General features: G+C 41.9%; 1 protein-coding gene across 1 annotated transcript in view; it reads right to left on the bottom strand.

Annotated features, from left to right (window-relative positions):
• Positions 1–13,487, bottom strand: part of LOC138959106 (uncharacterized) — a gene marked incomplete at its 5' end in the record, with an annotated part of 93,181 nt that extends 79,694 nt beyond the window's left edge. Inside the window, 5 exon segments of the mRNA XM_070330457.1 lie at positions 677–831; positions 2,373–2,434; positions 5,055–5,205; positions 10,307–10,460; positions 13,404–13,487. Of these exon segments, the coding sequence (XP_070186558.1) occupies positions 677–831; positions 2,373–2,434; positions 5,055–5,125 (288 nt within the window).
• Positions 13,488–15,000: the final 1,513 nt, after the last annotated feature.

Genomic DNA, 15,000 nt, shown 5'->3' with positions numbered 1-15,000 from the left:
ATTTTTAAGCCACCTCAACTTTTACAAAAAGCCGGATATGACGTCATCAAAGACATTTATCGAAAAAATGAAAAAAACGTCCGGGGATATCATACCCAGGAACTCTCATGTCAAATTTCATAAAGATCGGTCCAGTAGTTTAGTCTGAATCGCTCTACACACACACACGCACACTCACATACACCACGACCCTCGTCTCGATTCCCCCTCTATGTTAAAACATTTAGTCAAAACTTGACTAAATGTAATAAAAAAGGGGATGTAAGCGCTGCATAGACAACAGCAGTGAGTTAGAGTAATGCCGAACCAGTCTCTTGGCACCTGAAAGAATAAAAGGCATCGAAATGATAGAAGAAACGACTTTCATTCGGAAGAAGTTTTAAACAATTACAACAACAACAATGACAACAACGACAACAACCAAAACATTCACAACAACTACAACAACAACAATGACGACAACAACAACGACGACGAAGACGACAACAAAACCAAAAACACCACCACCACCCCCACCACCAACAACAACACCACCACCACCACCACCACCACCACCAACAACAACAACAACAACAACAACAACAACAACAACAACAACAAGATCAAAATGAAAATGTACTCACCAGAAACATGGACAATAAGAAGCATGATCAGACTACAAATTCACCAAACTTACACTGATGTGTGCAACAAGCGGTTCAACGAAACGCGGAGGAGGGGCGATGCCCGGACGTCGGCCAACTAAACAGTACTTGAAGGCGTCCCTCATGGCTTTGCTCACAATTTCGTTAATTTCGCCCACATGATCAATCATCGCACGGTGTACTTTACCTGCACCATACAGGTTTTCAAGTGAAGAAACAGTCGGGAATAACAGGAGAGAGAGAGAGAGAGAGAGAGAGAGAGAGAGAGAGAGAGAGAGAGAGAGAGAGAGAGAGAGAGAGAGAGAGAGAGAGAGAGAGAGAGAGAGAGAGAAAAGAAGAGAGATGGAGAGAGAGTGTGTGTGAACGCATGGACACACACACACACACACACACACACACACACACATACACACACACACACTCACACACTAACATACACACACACACAATCATACACCATCCCCCTCGCATCGATTCCCCAAATAACAACAACCAACAACCACAACCATCAGCAAAAGCAGCCCGCAACAACAACCAGACTACCCCTCGTGTAGACAGTGCGCGCGCACGTGTGTGTATGTGTGTGTGTGCGTGCGTGCGTGCGTGTGTGCGTGCGTGCGTGTGTGTGCGTGTTTGTGCGTGTGTGTGTGTGCGTGCGTGTGTGCGTGTGTGTGTGCGTGTGTGTGTGTGTGTGCGTGCGTGCGTGCGTGCGTGTGTGTGTGTGTGTGTGTGTGTGTTTAGACCTGGGGTAGGCATTTACGTTAACATCATACCGCGAATTAAAATGCTGCAAATGACATTCACACTCTGAAAGAAAGAAAGAAGAAAAGAAGGCAGAAAGAACAAGTCGCGTAAGGCGAAAATACAACATTTAGTCAAGCTGTCGAAATCACAGAATGAAACTGAACGCAATGCAATTTTTCAGCAAGACCGTATACATGTACTCGTAGCATCGTCAGTCCACAGCTCATGGCAAAGGCAGTGAAATTGACAAGAAGAGCGGGGTAGTAGTTGCGCTGAGAAGGATAGCACGCTTTTCTGTACCTCTCTTCGTTTTAACTTTCTGAGCGTGTTTTTAATCCAAACATATCACATCTATATGTTTTTGTTTTGGAATCAGGAACCGACAAGGAATAGTGTTTTTAAATTGATTTCGAAAATTTAATTTTGATCATAATTTTTATATTTTTAATTTTCAGAGCTTGTTTTTAATCCAAATATAACATATTTATATGTTTTTGGAATCAGAAAATGAGGAAGAATAAGATGAACGTAAATTTGGATCGTTTTTAAATTTTTTTTTTTTTTTTTACAATTTTCAGATTTTTAATGACCAAAGTCATTAATTAATTTTTAAGCCACCAAGCTGAAATGCAATACCGAACTCCGGGCTTTGTCGAAGAATACTTGACCAAAATTACAACCAATTTGGTTGAAAAATGAGAGCGTGACAGTGCCGCCTCAACTTTCACGAAAAGCCGGATATGACGTCATCAAAGACATTTATCAAAAAAATGAAAAAAACGTATGGGGATATCATACCCAGGAACTCTCATGTAAAATGTCATAAAGATCGGTCCAGTAGTTTAGTCTGAATCGCTCTACACACACACACGCACACACACACAGACACACATACACCACGACCCTCGTCCCGATTCCCCCCTCTACGTTAAAAGATTTAGTCAAAACTTGACTAAATGTAAAAAGTAAGTTCAATCCTCTCACGGCCAACTCTCAGGAGGAACGCCTTCTGCGAATATTGTATGGTTGAGTTTCTCTCTAGTTCCCTGAAAAAGAACGTACCAGTATGACTGACAACCTTTTTAAGACAGTATAACCTTAAACAAGTCGCGTAAGGCGAAAATACAATATTTAGTCAAGTAGCTGTCGAACTCACAGAATGAAACTGAACGCAATGCCATTTTTCAGCAAGACCGTATACTCGTAGCATCGTCAGTCCACCGCTCATGGCAAAGGCAGTGAAATTGACAAGAAGAGCGGGGTAGTAGTTGCGCTAAGAAGGATAGCACGCTTTTCTGTACCTCTCTTTGTTTTAACTTTCTGAGCGTGTTTTTAATCCAAACATATCATATATATATGTTTTTGGAATCAGGAACCGACAAGGAATAAGATGAAAGTGTTTTTAAATTGATTTGGACAATTTAATTTTGATAATAATTTTTATATATTTAATTTTCAGAGCTTGTTTTTAATCCAAATATAACATATTTATATGTTTTTGGAATCAGCAAATGATGGAGAATAAGATAAACGTAAATTTGGATGGTTTTATAAATTTTTATTTTTTTTTTACAATTTTCAGATTTTTAATGACCAAAGTCATTAATTAATTTTTAAGCCACCAAGCTGAAATGCAATACCGAAGTCCGGGCTTCGTCGAAGATTACTTGACCAAAATGTCAACCAATTTGGTTGAAAAATGAGGGCGTGACAGTGCCGCCTCAACTTTCACGAAAAGCCGGATATGACGTCATCAAAGACATTTATCAAAAAAATGAAAAAAACGTTCGGGGATTTCATACCCAGGAACTCTCATGTCAAATTTCATAAAGATCGGTCCAGTAGTTTAGTCTGAATCGCTCTACACACACACACACACACACAGACACACAGACACACGCACATACACCACGACCCTCGTTTCGATTCCCCCTCGATGTTAAAATATTTAGTCAAAACTTGACTAAATATAAAAACAGCCTTTGTGTCAGAAATAAAGGCAGTGAATAAAAGAAATAAAAGAAATAAAGGTACAGACTAAATGCTTTTAAGTGATATCATAACATTTAGTCACTATGTCGGCCTGAAACTAATATAAAGAATCAACACTGAAGTAGTAAGGCTTTGCTAGCCAAAACCCGATGACCGAGACGGGTCACACTTGTCTCCGCGAAGCATGCGAACATAGTACCTACTTAACCCATTTCCTTTCATTGTGAGCACATTTAAATAGTGTAAATATGACATATCGATATATTTTTGGAGTCAGAAAATGCTCAGGAATGCAATGAATTGATTACTATTACATTTAATGAACAAAGTCATGAATTTATTTTTAAGCTTCCAATCCATTATTCCGAACTGAGTCAAAGATTGCTTGGCCAAAATTGAAACCAATTTGGTTGAAAAATAATGCTGTCACAGTGCTGCCTCTTCATTCACAACAAAACCGCATATGACGTCATCGAAAACATTAAATAATCAAAGGAAAAACGTCAGGGGATATCATCCGGAAGAATATGTATGCACAGTTTTATAAAGATCTGCCCAGTAGTTTTCTGGGTATCGGTCTGAAAACATCTTTCAGCTTCCAGGTTTGGCAAACTCAGTATTCATTGATACATAGACAAAATCGAAGAACAAAGAGACTGCAAAACGTTCCAAATTTCAGAGTAAAAAAACAAGAAAGTTAAGTTGTTGGAACGTGTGTTATTGACATCACCATACGCTCACAGATATTTTGACTCAGCGGTCTTTTAAGTGCACAGACAAACAAATAATAATTCAACAGAAAAAAACTTATTTAGCATAATATTCATAGACAAGACAAGAAACTCGAGCGAATCATTCCTCATCAAGACATTGGGAAGATCATGCTGACACACTGACTTACGAGGCACACTTCTTCCCGTGTAACAGATTCGACTCCCTATCTCTGAGCTGGCCAGGCTTTTGCCATCGGATAAGGCCACAACACCCATGAGACACACACTACAAAACCAACAGATAAGGTGCTCTCTTTGCAGGGTTAGCATACTTTGATGAATCTTTTCCTTAACTGATAATACAGGCCTCAAAGTCCAAAAAATGGGGCTAGTGATTCCGAAAATGGACAAGCCAGAGAGCAAATTTTGCAAGCCAAACAACAATTTGGGGAGTAGATGAACATTTCTACTCGCCAGTTATATGTTTTTACTCGCCACTTTCAGGGCTGTAAAAGTATCAACCTGCGACTTCGATTCATCAAGATATTACCAGAGCAGGAAGCTGTTGATTGCTTGTCCTTTTTTTTCAAGTGGAGGGATTGTCTTAGGCCCTGAAAAAAGACCAGGCAGATCTGAGATGGTGACCCGAACAGTTACACGGAAAGAACTGTAGCTTTAAAACAGGCAGACAGACAGACAGACAGACAGACAAACAGACAAAAACCGGTAAAATTCAAGAATAGTGTCCCAAATAAAATCTCCCCGTCAACAATCCACCAAGCAGTTATGTCCCTTGAACATGAAAATAACGTTTACAGACTGATTCGAATATCAAAGTCAGAATTATTGTTTTTCACAATGTTACTTTACCTCAGTTTCAACCCAACACCACCCTTCTCAACTCGCACTTGATTGAATCTTGGACACTTTCGTGAATGTTACCGAAACCTGAGAAACCTACTCCATATTCGCCTCTATTTCTTCAAGAAAAGCCTCCTTCTCTGCAGTGCCCGCGAAACCCCGTCGCATCATGTAGTCCCGAAGCGTGGTCTTTCCCTGCCTTGGGGCGGGGGAGGAAAGTGCTTGTTTCTTGATTTCCTGATTCTCTTCATCTGAGTACAAAAAGGATATATGAAGTGAAAGAGAGAAAGAGAGAGAGAGAGAGAGAGAGAGAGAGAGAGAGAGAGAGAGAGAGAGAGAGAGAGAGAGAGAGAGAGAGAGAGACCTACACGCACACACGAACGCACGCACGCACGCACACACACACACACACACACAAACATATATATACTATATATATACTAGGGGAATACCCGGCTTCGCCGGGGTGAATCGCGAGACAGAGACAGACAGCGTGGCGGTTCACCACAATCACCTTTGAAGGGGAAGTCCTGTCAAACGGGATTGAGAATTTTAGAGCTTATTTCTTAGCCCTATATTATCTGTTATGGCTTCTCACATGCCAGAACATACAGACAGACAAAAGCCGCTAGACCCCATCACAAACAGAACTCTACAATCCACAGGTGTGCCCACACACACACACAAACACACAGAGAAGCCGTATATCTATCTATATATATATACGACTTGTGTCTGTGTGTCTGTGTGTGTGTCTGTGAGTTCGCGATGCACGGCCAAAGTTCTCGATGGATCTGCTTCAAATTTGGTGGGCATATTCAGGTAGACCCGGGACAGGACACAACCTGGTCGATATTTCAACACGTGCTCTCAGCGCGCAGCGCTGAACCGATTTTGGTTCCACCTCAGCTATTTTAATGGTTCCACCTCAGCTACCCGGGCCCCCATACCGACACACCAAAGCCAAAGTTCTTGGTGGATCTTTTTCAAATTTGGACACCGTATTCAGCTACACCCCGGACACAATATCATCGATGAGATATTTCAACACGTGCTCTCAGCGCGCAGCGCTGAACCGATTTTGGTTTTTGTGTTCATTTCACCATTATAAGTAACTCTTCCTTATCTTCTCATCTTCTCCAGGTTTTCAGCGTTTACCTCCCTTCCTTCGTACGGTGCACTATGGGGCATCTTCGGATATTCCCGGCGTTCTGTTACTATTTTTAGAAGGTCACCGCAGTGTCCAGAACGTAAATTGGACCCGTAAATTATCCTCACTGTAAAAGTGCAAAGGTCGAATCAATTTATAGCCACGCGAAAAATACACTGTAATCTATCTCTCTATAGATACGGCTTCTCTGTGTTTGTGTGTGTGTGTGTGTGTGTGTGTGTGTGTGTGTGTGTGTGTGTGTGTGTGTGTGTGTGTGTGTGTGTCTCTCTATGTGAGCAACACCTGGGGATTGTTCAGTTCTGTTTGTGATGTGGTCTGGCGGCTTTTGTGTATTTGAACGATCTACACCCCGATCTTCCAACAAACCTCCTCACTATCTTCAGACGCCTCCGTGCCGGCGGCTGCCGCTTCCATATCTTTAACAAGTCCTGCCATTGTGGAGAACCCTATTCATTTCAACACATTTTCGCTCCATGCGCTACAAATAGAATTACCTTTAAAACCTTATATGACCATATGCAGCTCCATGGTCTGAGTCCCCAGGATTATTTGCGCAGTAGCAGTTCTCTAGTCTGGTCACACAGCTTGCTGCTGTGCCGACTGGTCAGGGACTCGGACATGGGGCTGTGGGTATAACTAAGCCCAGATTATCACATCTGCGTGTTTCAGTTTGAGGTCGAGTGGCTCCCGCCATCCCTCCTGATTCTAGCGACTAGCCTCTAGACAACATATCCTCACCCAAGGCCCACTAGTCGCCAAACTGTACATATTGTTTTTATTACCACGGCCATCGTGGCTTACATCTTAATCCTTTTATTTGTAAAAAGTTTTGAGATTTATTGTTCGTGTTCCTCTTACTTGCTCATCTATTTGGTTTTATTGGTGATCCTGAAAGGTTCCACTTTTTAACTCGATTTGAATTAAAAATAAAAAAATCATTTTACAAACCCGTTATTCAAGATATAGAATACAGACTTATAATTCTTACCAAGAAACATCTTAACTACTTTTCATTTTAACAAATTCCACAGAGCATTATCAACTCAACCCCACCCCCTGCCCTCCTCTCCTTATTTTTTGTTTCTTTCTTTCCTCTTTTTGAAAGCGGACAAACACTCAAGTCCTTAATGGCTCAAAACCGTAGGACTTTTAATATTAATTTTAACGTATTTGGAGGGTGGTGAACCACTGTACATACAGGGAAAGTTTGTGTGCGTGCCTGTGTGTGTTCTTAATCTAAGACAACTGTCGCCAATGTTTTTACAGAGTGACGTTAAATAAACGATTTTATCATTTATCATGTATTTGTATGTACTGGCCTTCCTTTGAGAAGCCATAACAGTTTAAAAGGGCTTACAGGTAAGCTCTAAATTGCTCAATCCTGTTTGAGTGGAGTTCGCCTCCAAAGGTGATTAACACGGTTACATTCGTCGACAAGGATGGGACTCGATATGGTCAGGAATGGCATTATGGCCACTGAATCATTTTCGTGCTGTTCCCATTCCACGAATCTGGGAGGGACCTAAGCTTGGCGGGTCCATTGTTCGGACCCGGCGAAGCCGGCGTACGGCTCTAAGTACTTCTTCCCGGCGAAGCCGGCTACCCGGCAAAGCGGGTATTCATTCTAGTATATATATGTATATCTATATCTATAAATATATAGAGATAGATGACAGTGTATTTTTCGCGTGGCTATGTTACAGGCATTAAGTGAAACCAGGCATTACGCGTAATGCCTGAAATGTTTAGGCATTACGCGTAATGCCTGTGACCACTAGGCATTACACGTAATGCCTAAAAATACCAGGCATTACACGTAATGCCTGAAATTTGACTCTCAAAATTACGCTTATTGCCTGAAGCAATTCAGGCAATACACATTACCTCTTGGATGACGGTGAGAACATTTTTTAAGGACAAAGTGTTGACAAAATGTCATGGTGTAAATATAGTAACTGACATTCAATCAAGTGAGCTTTGAAATGAATGCACATTTTATTTTGCGATTATGAGTGATGGTTCGCAATGCAAAATAATAATTATATTTCTGACATAGTGTTCACCACAGTTTGAATTTCACGTAAGTGTGAGTGCATGTCACAATGGAAAGTCTAGGTCCAATATTTCCAGTCGAGTTTTCACCAGTTGCTTATTCGTCACCATGGAGGATAATGAAAAAGAACAAATGTTTACTCGACGTTTGTTTGAACATTATGAAAAGGACGGCAGAAAGTTGCTCCCGAAAGCTGTGTACTTCAGAACAACCAAAGAAGTAAAAGCTGCCTTCCAGAAAACAACAAAGTCACGTCATGAATATCATCTCTTGGGAAAGTAAGTGATGTGTGGTGTTTGTCAAAAACAGATTTGAGTGTTGGTATTCAGCTCTACGTCTATCGTGAAACAATACTGAAACCGGGTTATCTCTAATGCTGTCTCTGATAGAGTAATTGACACATAATTATAATGTCAAAGGGAGGTAACAAAAAAGTACACTGACTGTATCGTTCTTGCTGGAACACAAACAGCTAATAAGAAAATTGCGTTGTGTTATCTCACATACCGGGGCTGTTGAAAGCTACGATATCAAATTATTATTAATGTTCGCTTGAGAAACACTGTGTAAACGGTGTTTTTTTTCTAATAAGAAAGATTATATGATGTTTGGTGGCTTGTTGACAGACCAGCTTTTTTTGTGTTGGTCGGAGGGGACCATAATTATCGTCTTGTGTTTCGATCATCTTTATCGACCAAGGCCGTAGGTCGAGGTTGATATACATTAAACAGAAGGCGATATGCTCCCCGAGGACCAACAAAAAATTGCTAGTCTGACGACAAGCCACCAAACATCGTTTTTGTCATCATTTTGGTTGTGCAACACAATGCACAATAACCCACAGGGAGACGAATTTTTAGAATCCAACTCCGGGCCACAAAGCATCGTCACAGTAGCTCAAGATAACACGTCAACCTTGTTTGTGACGTCAAACGTAGCTTGTTGACGCTTTTCTTCCAGTCTGAAAATGTACAGAGCTGCGATCATACGTGTGAGTTCAGTAAGTGTTGAGCATATTTCTTTTCTTTTCAAGTGTTTATGACTTTTCGTTGTGGATTTTGCGATTACAGAGATAAGTTGCAAATTGACCATGAGTCGCCACGGTAATTATCAACATTGATTGGGTCTTTGAGAGTGAATGCTTACAATCGTTGTCCTCGGAAACACAAATCCAAAGCCGCGATGGTTCCACATATCAAACAATCAGCCTGATTGGCTTTTACTTTGACAATCCACGTTTCACCTGAAAGCTCAAACCCATTCACCACCTCGATTTATTGCATGGGGAACATGAGATTTATTTCCCAGGTGTTTGTGAATGAAAACTCGTGAAAATGATGACAAATGTTATTATTGTTCGACGTAAGTTGTTCACGATCTTTAGTAGTTTGAATGTAGCGCTCGGGTACATTGACATGTTGTTGTTGTTTTAGCCAGATGAATTCAATCTGGACCCTGTCCTACGTGAACCCCACTTTACAAATCTTTGTGCGCAGAATGTCTGAAGAAGAAGAAACGAGCGAGAGTCAAAGATGTTGTTGTTCGACCGATTCTATCAAACGATATGCAGGCATTACGTTTTACACGTAATGCCTGGTTTCATTTAATGCCTGTAACAGGTTTCAGGCATTACGTGTAATGCCTGACAATGATTTTCAGGCATTACACGTAACGCCTGGTATTTTTAGGCATTACGTGTAATGCCTAGTGGTCACAGGCATTACGCGTAATGCCTGAACATTTCAGGCATTACGCGTAATGCCTGGTTTCACTTAATGCCTGTAACATATACATATACACACACACACACACACACACACACACACACACACACACATACACACACACACACGCATTCACACACACGCACATTCACAGGTCCTGCGCCTTCCTTCACCCCACATCACATACCTCCAGTGACTCTTCAGATGGTGGTCCGCTGTACTCATCCACTCAGACAGTCACACACAGCCACACTCATTCACAGACAGACAGACAGACAGACAGACAGACAGACAGACAGACAGAAAAACGTATGTACACACACACGAACATATCCCTCTTTCCATCCAACGCCCTCCACACCCTTCCTACTCCTTTTTAGCCTAAACACACAAAGCAATTATACTCGAGGACTCTTCAGACTCTTCAGATGGAGAGTTGCTGACGCTGTCATGCTCCTTAACGATGTTCGGGACGTGCGTCAGACTGGTCCGTAGCACGTCGAACTTGTGGGGCAACGTGCTGATCAGACCCAGCGCCTCAAACAGTTCTGCTGCATCCTGTCACACAAAAAAAGGAGCTCAATTAAAGCGTAAACTAACATCCTTGGACAGCTTTGTGTTATGCACCCCAGAAGTCTGAGCCTTCACCGTGTAACCTATCGGAAAGTAGGTCGCTGGTACACGGCCCGTCAGTGCTTCTGCGAGAGTCTGGTCACAAACACAGCGCTGGAGACTGTCTGCCTCCAGCCAAATAGGTCACGCTGTCAGCGCGGCTCGTACACGTGTACAGCGTTTGCTGGCCGCGATCAGAGCGCCTCGTACCGATTGATACATTATGTAACTGCCCTATTCAGACAAATGTACGCCGTCGGCCACAAACAAGCCTCTTTTCTCCTCCTGAAATTGAAACTTGTCATGGCACCAAACCGTGACGTAATGCAAGTCAGCACTGTGTTCTGCCAATTTGGCGTTAATATCTGGCCCAGGCGTGATAGCGTTGCTGTATTGTGGCCGATAAGCCCCGCGATCCTCTGTAATCGGCGGTTGGACTGAAGCCAGGCAGAATGCCACAAACCACAACTTGTTTAACTTTGTAAATCCCATGGAGGAGGCCAGCGAATGCCAGCATCGTCAAGGCAAACTCCTCAGCATCCATAGGTTCTGCAAACCTGAAATCATTTCCCCCAAGTTGTAAGATCACAACGTCAGGTGCAGTGCGAAAAACCTTTCGCAAGTAGTTGGATCCGGCGCCATCTTTTCCAACCAATTGCTGGAGGCGTAAGCCTCCCCTGCCCACAATGTTAACGTACATTTGGCTATCAAGTTTGAAATCAGGACGCATGCGAGGATCGCATCCCGACTCAATGCATTCCCGCAACCGTCTGCAAATGGAATGACCAAAAACATATGCTTGTAACATCGTTGTAACATCGTTAAAAACCAACAAAGAAATAAAACATTTTCACCAAATACAAAAACTTGACCTTTCAGCTCGCTGGCATCTTGCGTAGTGACGCTAAGCTAAGCTGTGTGCGGGGCACTGTCCGCCGCACAGGTCAGTTCCAACGGTCCGCTACGAGCCAATCAAAGAAAGGCGCATGCAATCACACAAACTGCCCATCGCCACGCCAGCGTGGCGAGAAGCTCTTTTCATTTAAACACTCACCGCTTGAGAACATCCTGGGTGCCCTCCGTAAAGAGCGAGCAATTTTTAAAGAGTTTATTTTTGCGTGGTTTATCTTACCCCTGAGCCATCGTGAACCCGTGTGATCCAGTTTCCCTTTTTCACAATGCAGTCGTCAGTTGGTAATTTGAATGCGGCTCGCTGTGAGCTTATCTGCAATAGCACGTTATTATGTACCTCTGACTATGCACGAAACAAACGGATGAGGTTCACAAGAACTCTGGCGATGGCTTTTGACTGTTCAGAGGAACTGCATGGCGATGCAAACAAACCGTCGTCTGCTACGAGAACCACGACCTTGCGTGACCCTGCTTCCGGGCTTTTCTTTTTTCAAACTTTCAAAACTTCGAATTGTACTGATCTTGTCTTGATGAAAAAAAAATCTTTTATGATTTAAGAATGGTTGTGTAACAAGCTGTCAATTTATTATTTAGATTTTAAAAGTTAGGTCTAGCGCCAAAACGTACCACGGTCCGATTGTGTGAGGAGACAACCCGCAAAAATAATTCTTTAAAAATTGCTCGCTCTTTACGTAGGGCACCTAGGATGTTCCCGTTCGGTGAGCGTTCAAATGGAAGGGTGTTTGTACTGTGTGTAAAATCCTGACAGTATCTGTGATGGTTTACGGGAGGCTTACTGTGCCTTTAACTGAGTTTTCTAGTCGCTGCTAAATCTGGCCTAAATTGAACCTAAATCGTCAGGGCCGTTCACATGGCAGACTTTTCGCCGACTTGGCCTCGACGACTCGGGAGCGATTTCACACCGACACAAAAACAAGAAGGGCAAAGCCCATACGACTCACATGCTTGACCTTGACCTTTACATGACCTTGACCTTCAGCTAAACCTAGCAATGACATCATACACTAAGAACTGCTTTACACATTTTTCCTACCAAAATACATGTGACCTTGACCCAAGGTCAAGGTCATCCAAGGTCATGCAACACAAAGCTGTTAATTCAAGACATAGGAAGTACAATGGTGCTTATTGGCTCTTTCTACCATGAGATATGGTCACTTTAATGGTTCACTATCTTATTTTGGTCACATTTCATAAGGGTCAAAGTGACCTTGACCATATGTGACCAAATGTGTCTCATGATGAAAGCATAACATGTGCCCCACATAATTGTTAAGTTTGAAACAGTTATCTTCCATAGTTCAGGGTCAAGGTCACTTCAAAATATGTATACAATCCAACTTTGAAGAGCTCCTGTGATCTTGACCTTGAAGCAAGGTAAACCAAACTGGTATCAAAAGATGGGGCTTACTTTGCCCTATATATCATATATAGGTGAGGTATTAAATCTCAAAAACGTCAGAGAAAATGGGAAAAATAGTTGTTTTTTAGACAACATTTATGGCCCCTGCGACCTTGACGCAAGGTCCAGATGCTATGTATGTTTTTTTGGGCCTTGTCATCATACACCATCTTGCCAAATTTGGTACTGATAGACTGAATAGTGTCCAAGAAATATCAACGTTAAAGTTTTCCGGACGGCCGGACGGACGGACGGGGGGGGGGGGGGGGGGGGGGGGGGGGGGGGGGGGGGGGCGGACGGACGGACGACTCGGGTGAGTACATAGACTCACTTTTGCTTCGCATGTGAGTCAATAGAAAAAAGTTGGTTCTAAGTCAGCCATGTGAACGGCACTTTAAAGACACCCCCTCCCGTCCTTTTAAGACACATCAGAATTGCTCCCATTTTGAAAAATCACTTCTCTTCAAAAACCTTATTTTTTCAGATTTTGTAAAGGTCTAAAAAGGGGTAAAAGGAGGGGGGGGGGGGTGTTCCACTGAACAACAAGATCTCACCTCTGACAGTGCAGCATTCTGCGCTGTACTTCTCTTGGACTCCAGTCCCTTTTTACATGTTGCTGCATCCTCCGCTTTCTCCTTCTTAAAGTGTAACTAAACAAGCAAAAAGGAAAAAAATCGTTCAGCAACCTTTACACTTTGATATGAAAAAGGGCCTCAAATACTGTCGAACTGCGAAAATATTTTTTTTTTCTCTCACTCTGACACTGTTTAACGGACATGTGAAGTGCGCGCCAGGAACGACAATCTTCTTAGTTTACCTGATTAATGCCTTTAATTTTTGGTTCTGGTACTTTCAGTTCCGGCTGTTGTCATCAATCTACCAAAATAAAAGATCAAACGGAGTTTTCGATTTTTATTTCATGGTTCAGAAAAATATTGCTTATTTTCTGAAGTCAATCGTTTTAGCGAATCTTTCTTTGATTCTTAAAAGTCATTTCAGATTTTTGAAAAATAGTTAACGGTTAGTAATTACCAATATATCGTAAACAAATATATCGATAGGTTTTGGTAAGAAGACGCAGGTACGATGCATTTCTTTGCTGTAAGCACATTTACAATGCACATTTAATCTGTTTAGCAACATAAACGAAAGCATGATACAGTGCCGCTTGTTTGTGGTCTATCTTTTCGCGGCAGATGCGTAACAATTTAAAATTAGGGTCTCAGTTGGAAAGCTGCTCGGAACCAGAGCAGATTTGGCTTGGGTTCTTTGAGTGTGAATGATCGACGAGTGGCTTGACATTTTTAACGAATCATTAGTCTACTGTAGCCTACTTGAAACCATCATCTGTTTCTGAATTTGTCATCAGTTATGATTGAGCAGTCTCGTAGGAATCGTCCATAAAATGTTATACCGAAAAAGGGCAGACGATTCTGAATCACACAGGCTGCTGTACAAAATCAGATCTAAAACGATATTTTGAACTGCGACGTCTGCATAAATGCCCTGTGACGAAATACCTTGCTTGTCCTGGTCATGTGTATACACATCAGCTTCTATTGGGAAGATCAGTATTTTATATTAATCACAAATGCAAGATTAGAAATAGTTCTGAAGATCGCCTTTGATTTCAGTTTCAGCGGCAAACTAGCAGATCTGTCCAAACCGGCATCGTTTCATGGTTGAAACTTGAATAATCCCAAATAGATCTGAGTGGGGGTAACTTTTATAGTATTTCAAGTTTTTTTTCGGCAGTTTAGTGTAGTGGAGACAGAGACATACAATGAAATGTCTCTGGTGAAGACTAGTTATATATGAATGTTTTGTTGTAATATTAAAATGATTGTTCTTTATTTACACAATTGAATAATTTGTATTTATTTCTTTGCAGATGACGGCATACTGAGTGCTCCAAGAACATACGCCTGCTGACATTTTGTGTCTTTAGACGTCGAGGCATGCAGAAGTCACGGTCCTGGCCACACACACACAATGACATGAACAAGAAATGATATTTTTTTTCATGGGCATATCCAGTATTAAAACTTTATTACCATGCAAACGCAACGATTAGAATTTAGAGAAGGTTATCGGTCACACACACACACACACTGGGCGGATCCGGACCACCCCCTCTCTCTAGCCTAAAAA

The sequence above is a fragment of the Littorina saxatilis genome, linkage group LG2 (genome assembly GCF_037325665.1).
Source record: "Littorina saxatilis isolate snail1 linkage group LG2, US_GU_Lsax_2.0, whole genome shotgun sequence".
In the NCBI taxonomy this organism is placed as follows: domain Eukaryota; kingdom Metazoa; phylum Mollusca; class Gastropoda; order Littorinimorpha; family Littorinidae; genus Littorina; species Littorina saxatilis.
Note: the sequence above shows the minus strand (reverse complement) of the source record. Positions and strands in the feature narration are given on the sequence as shown.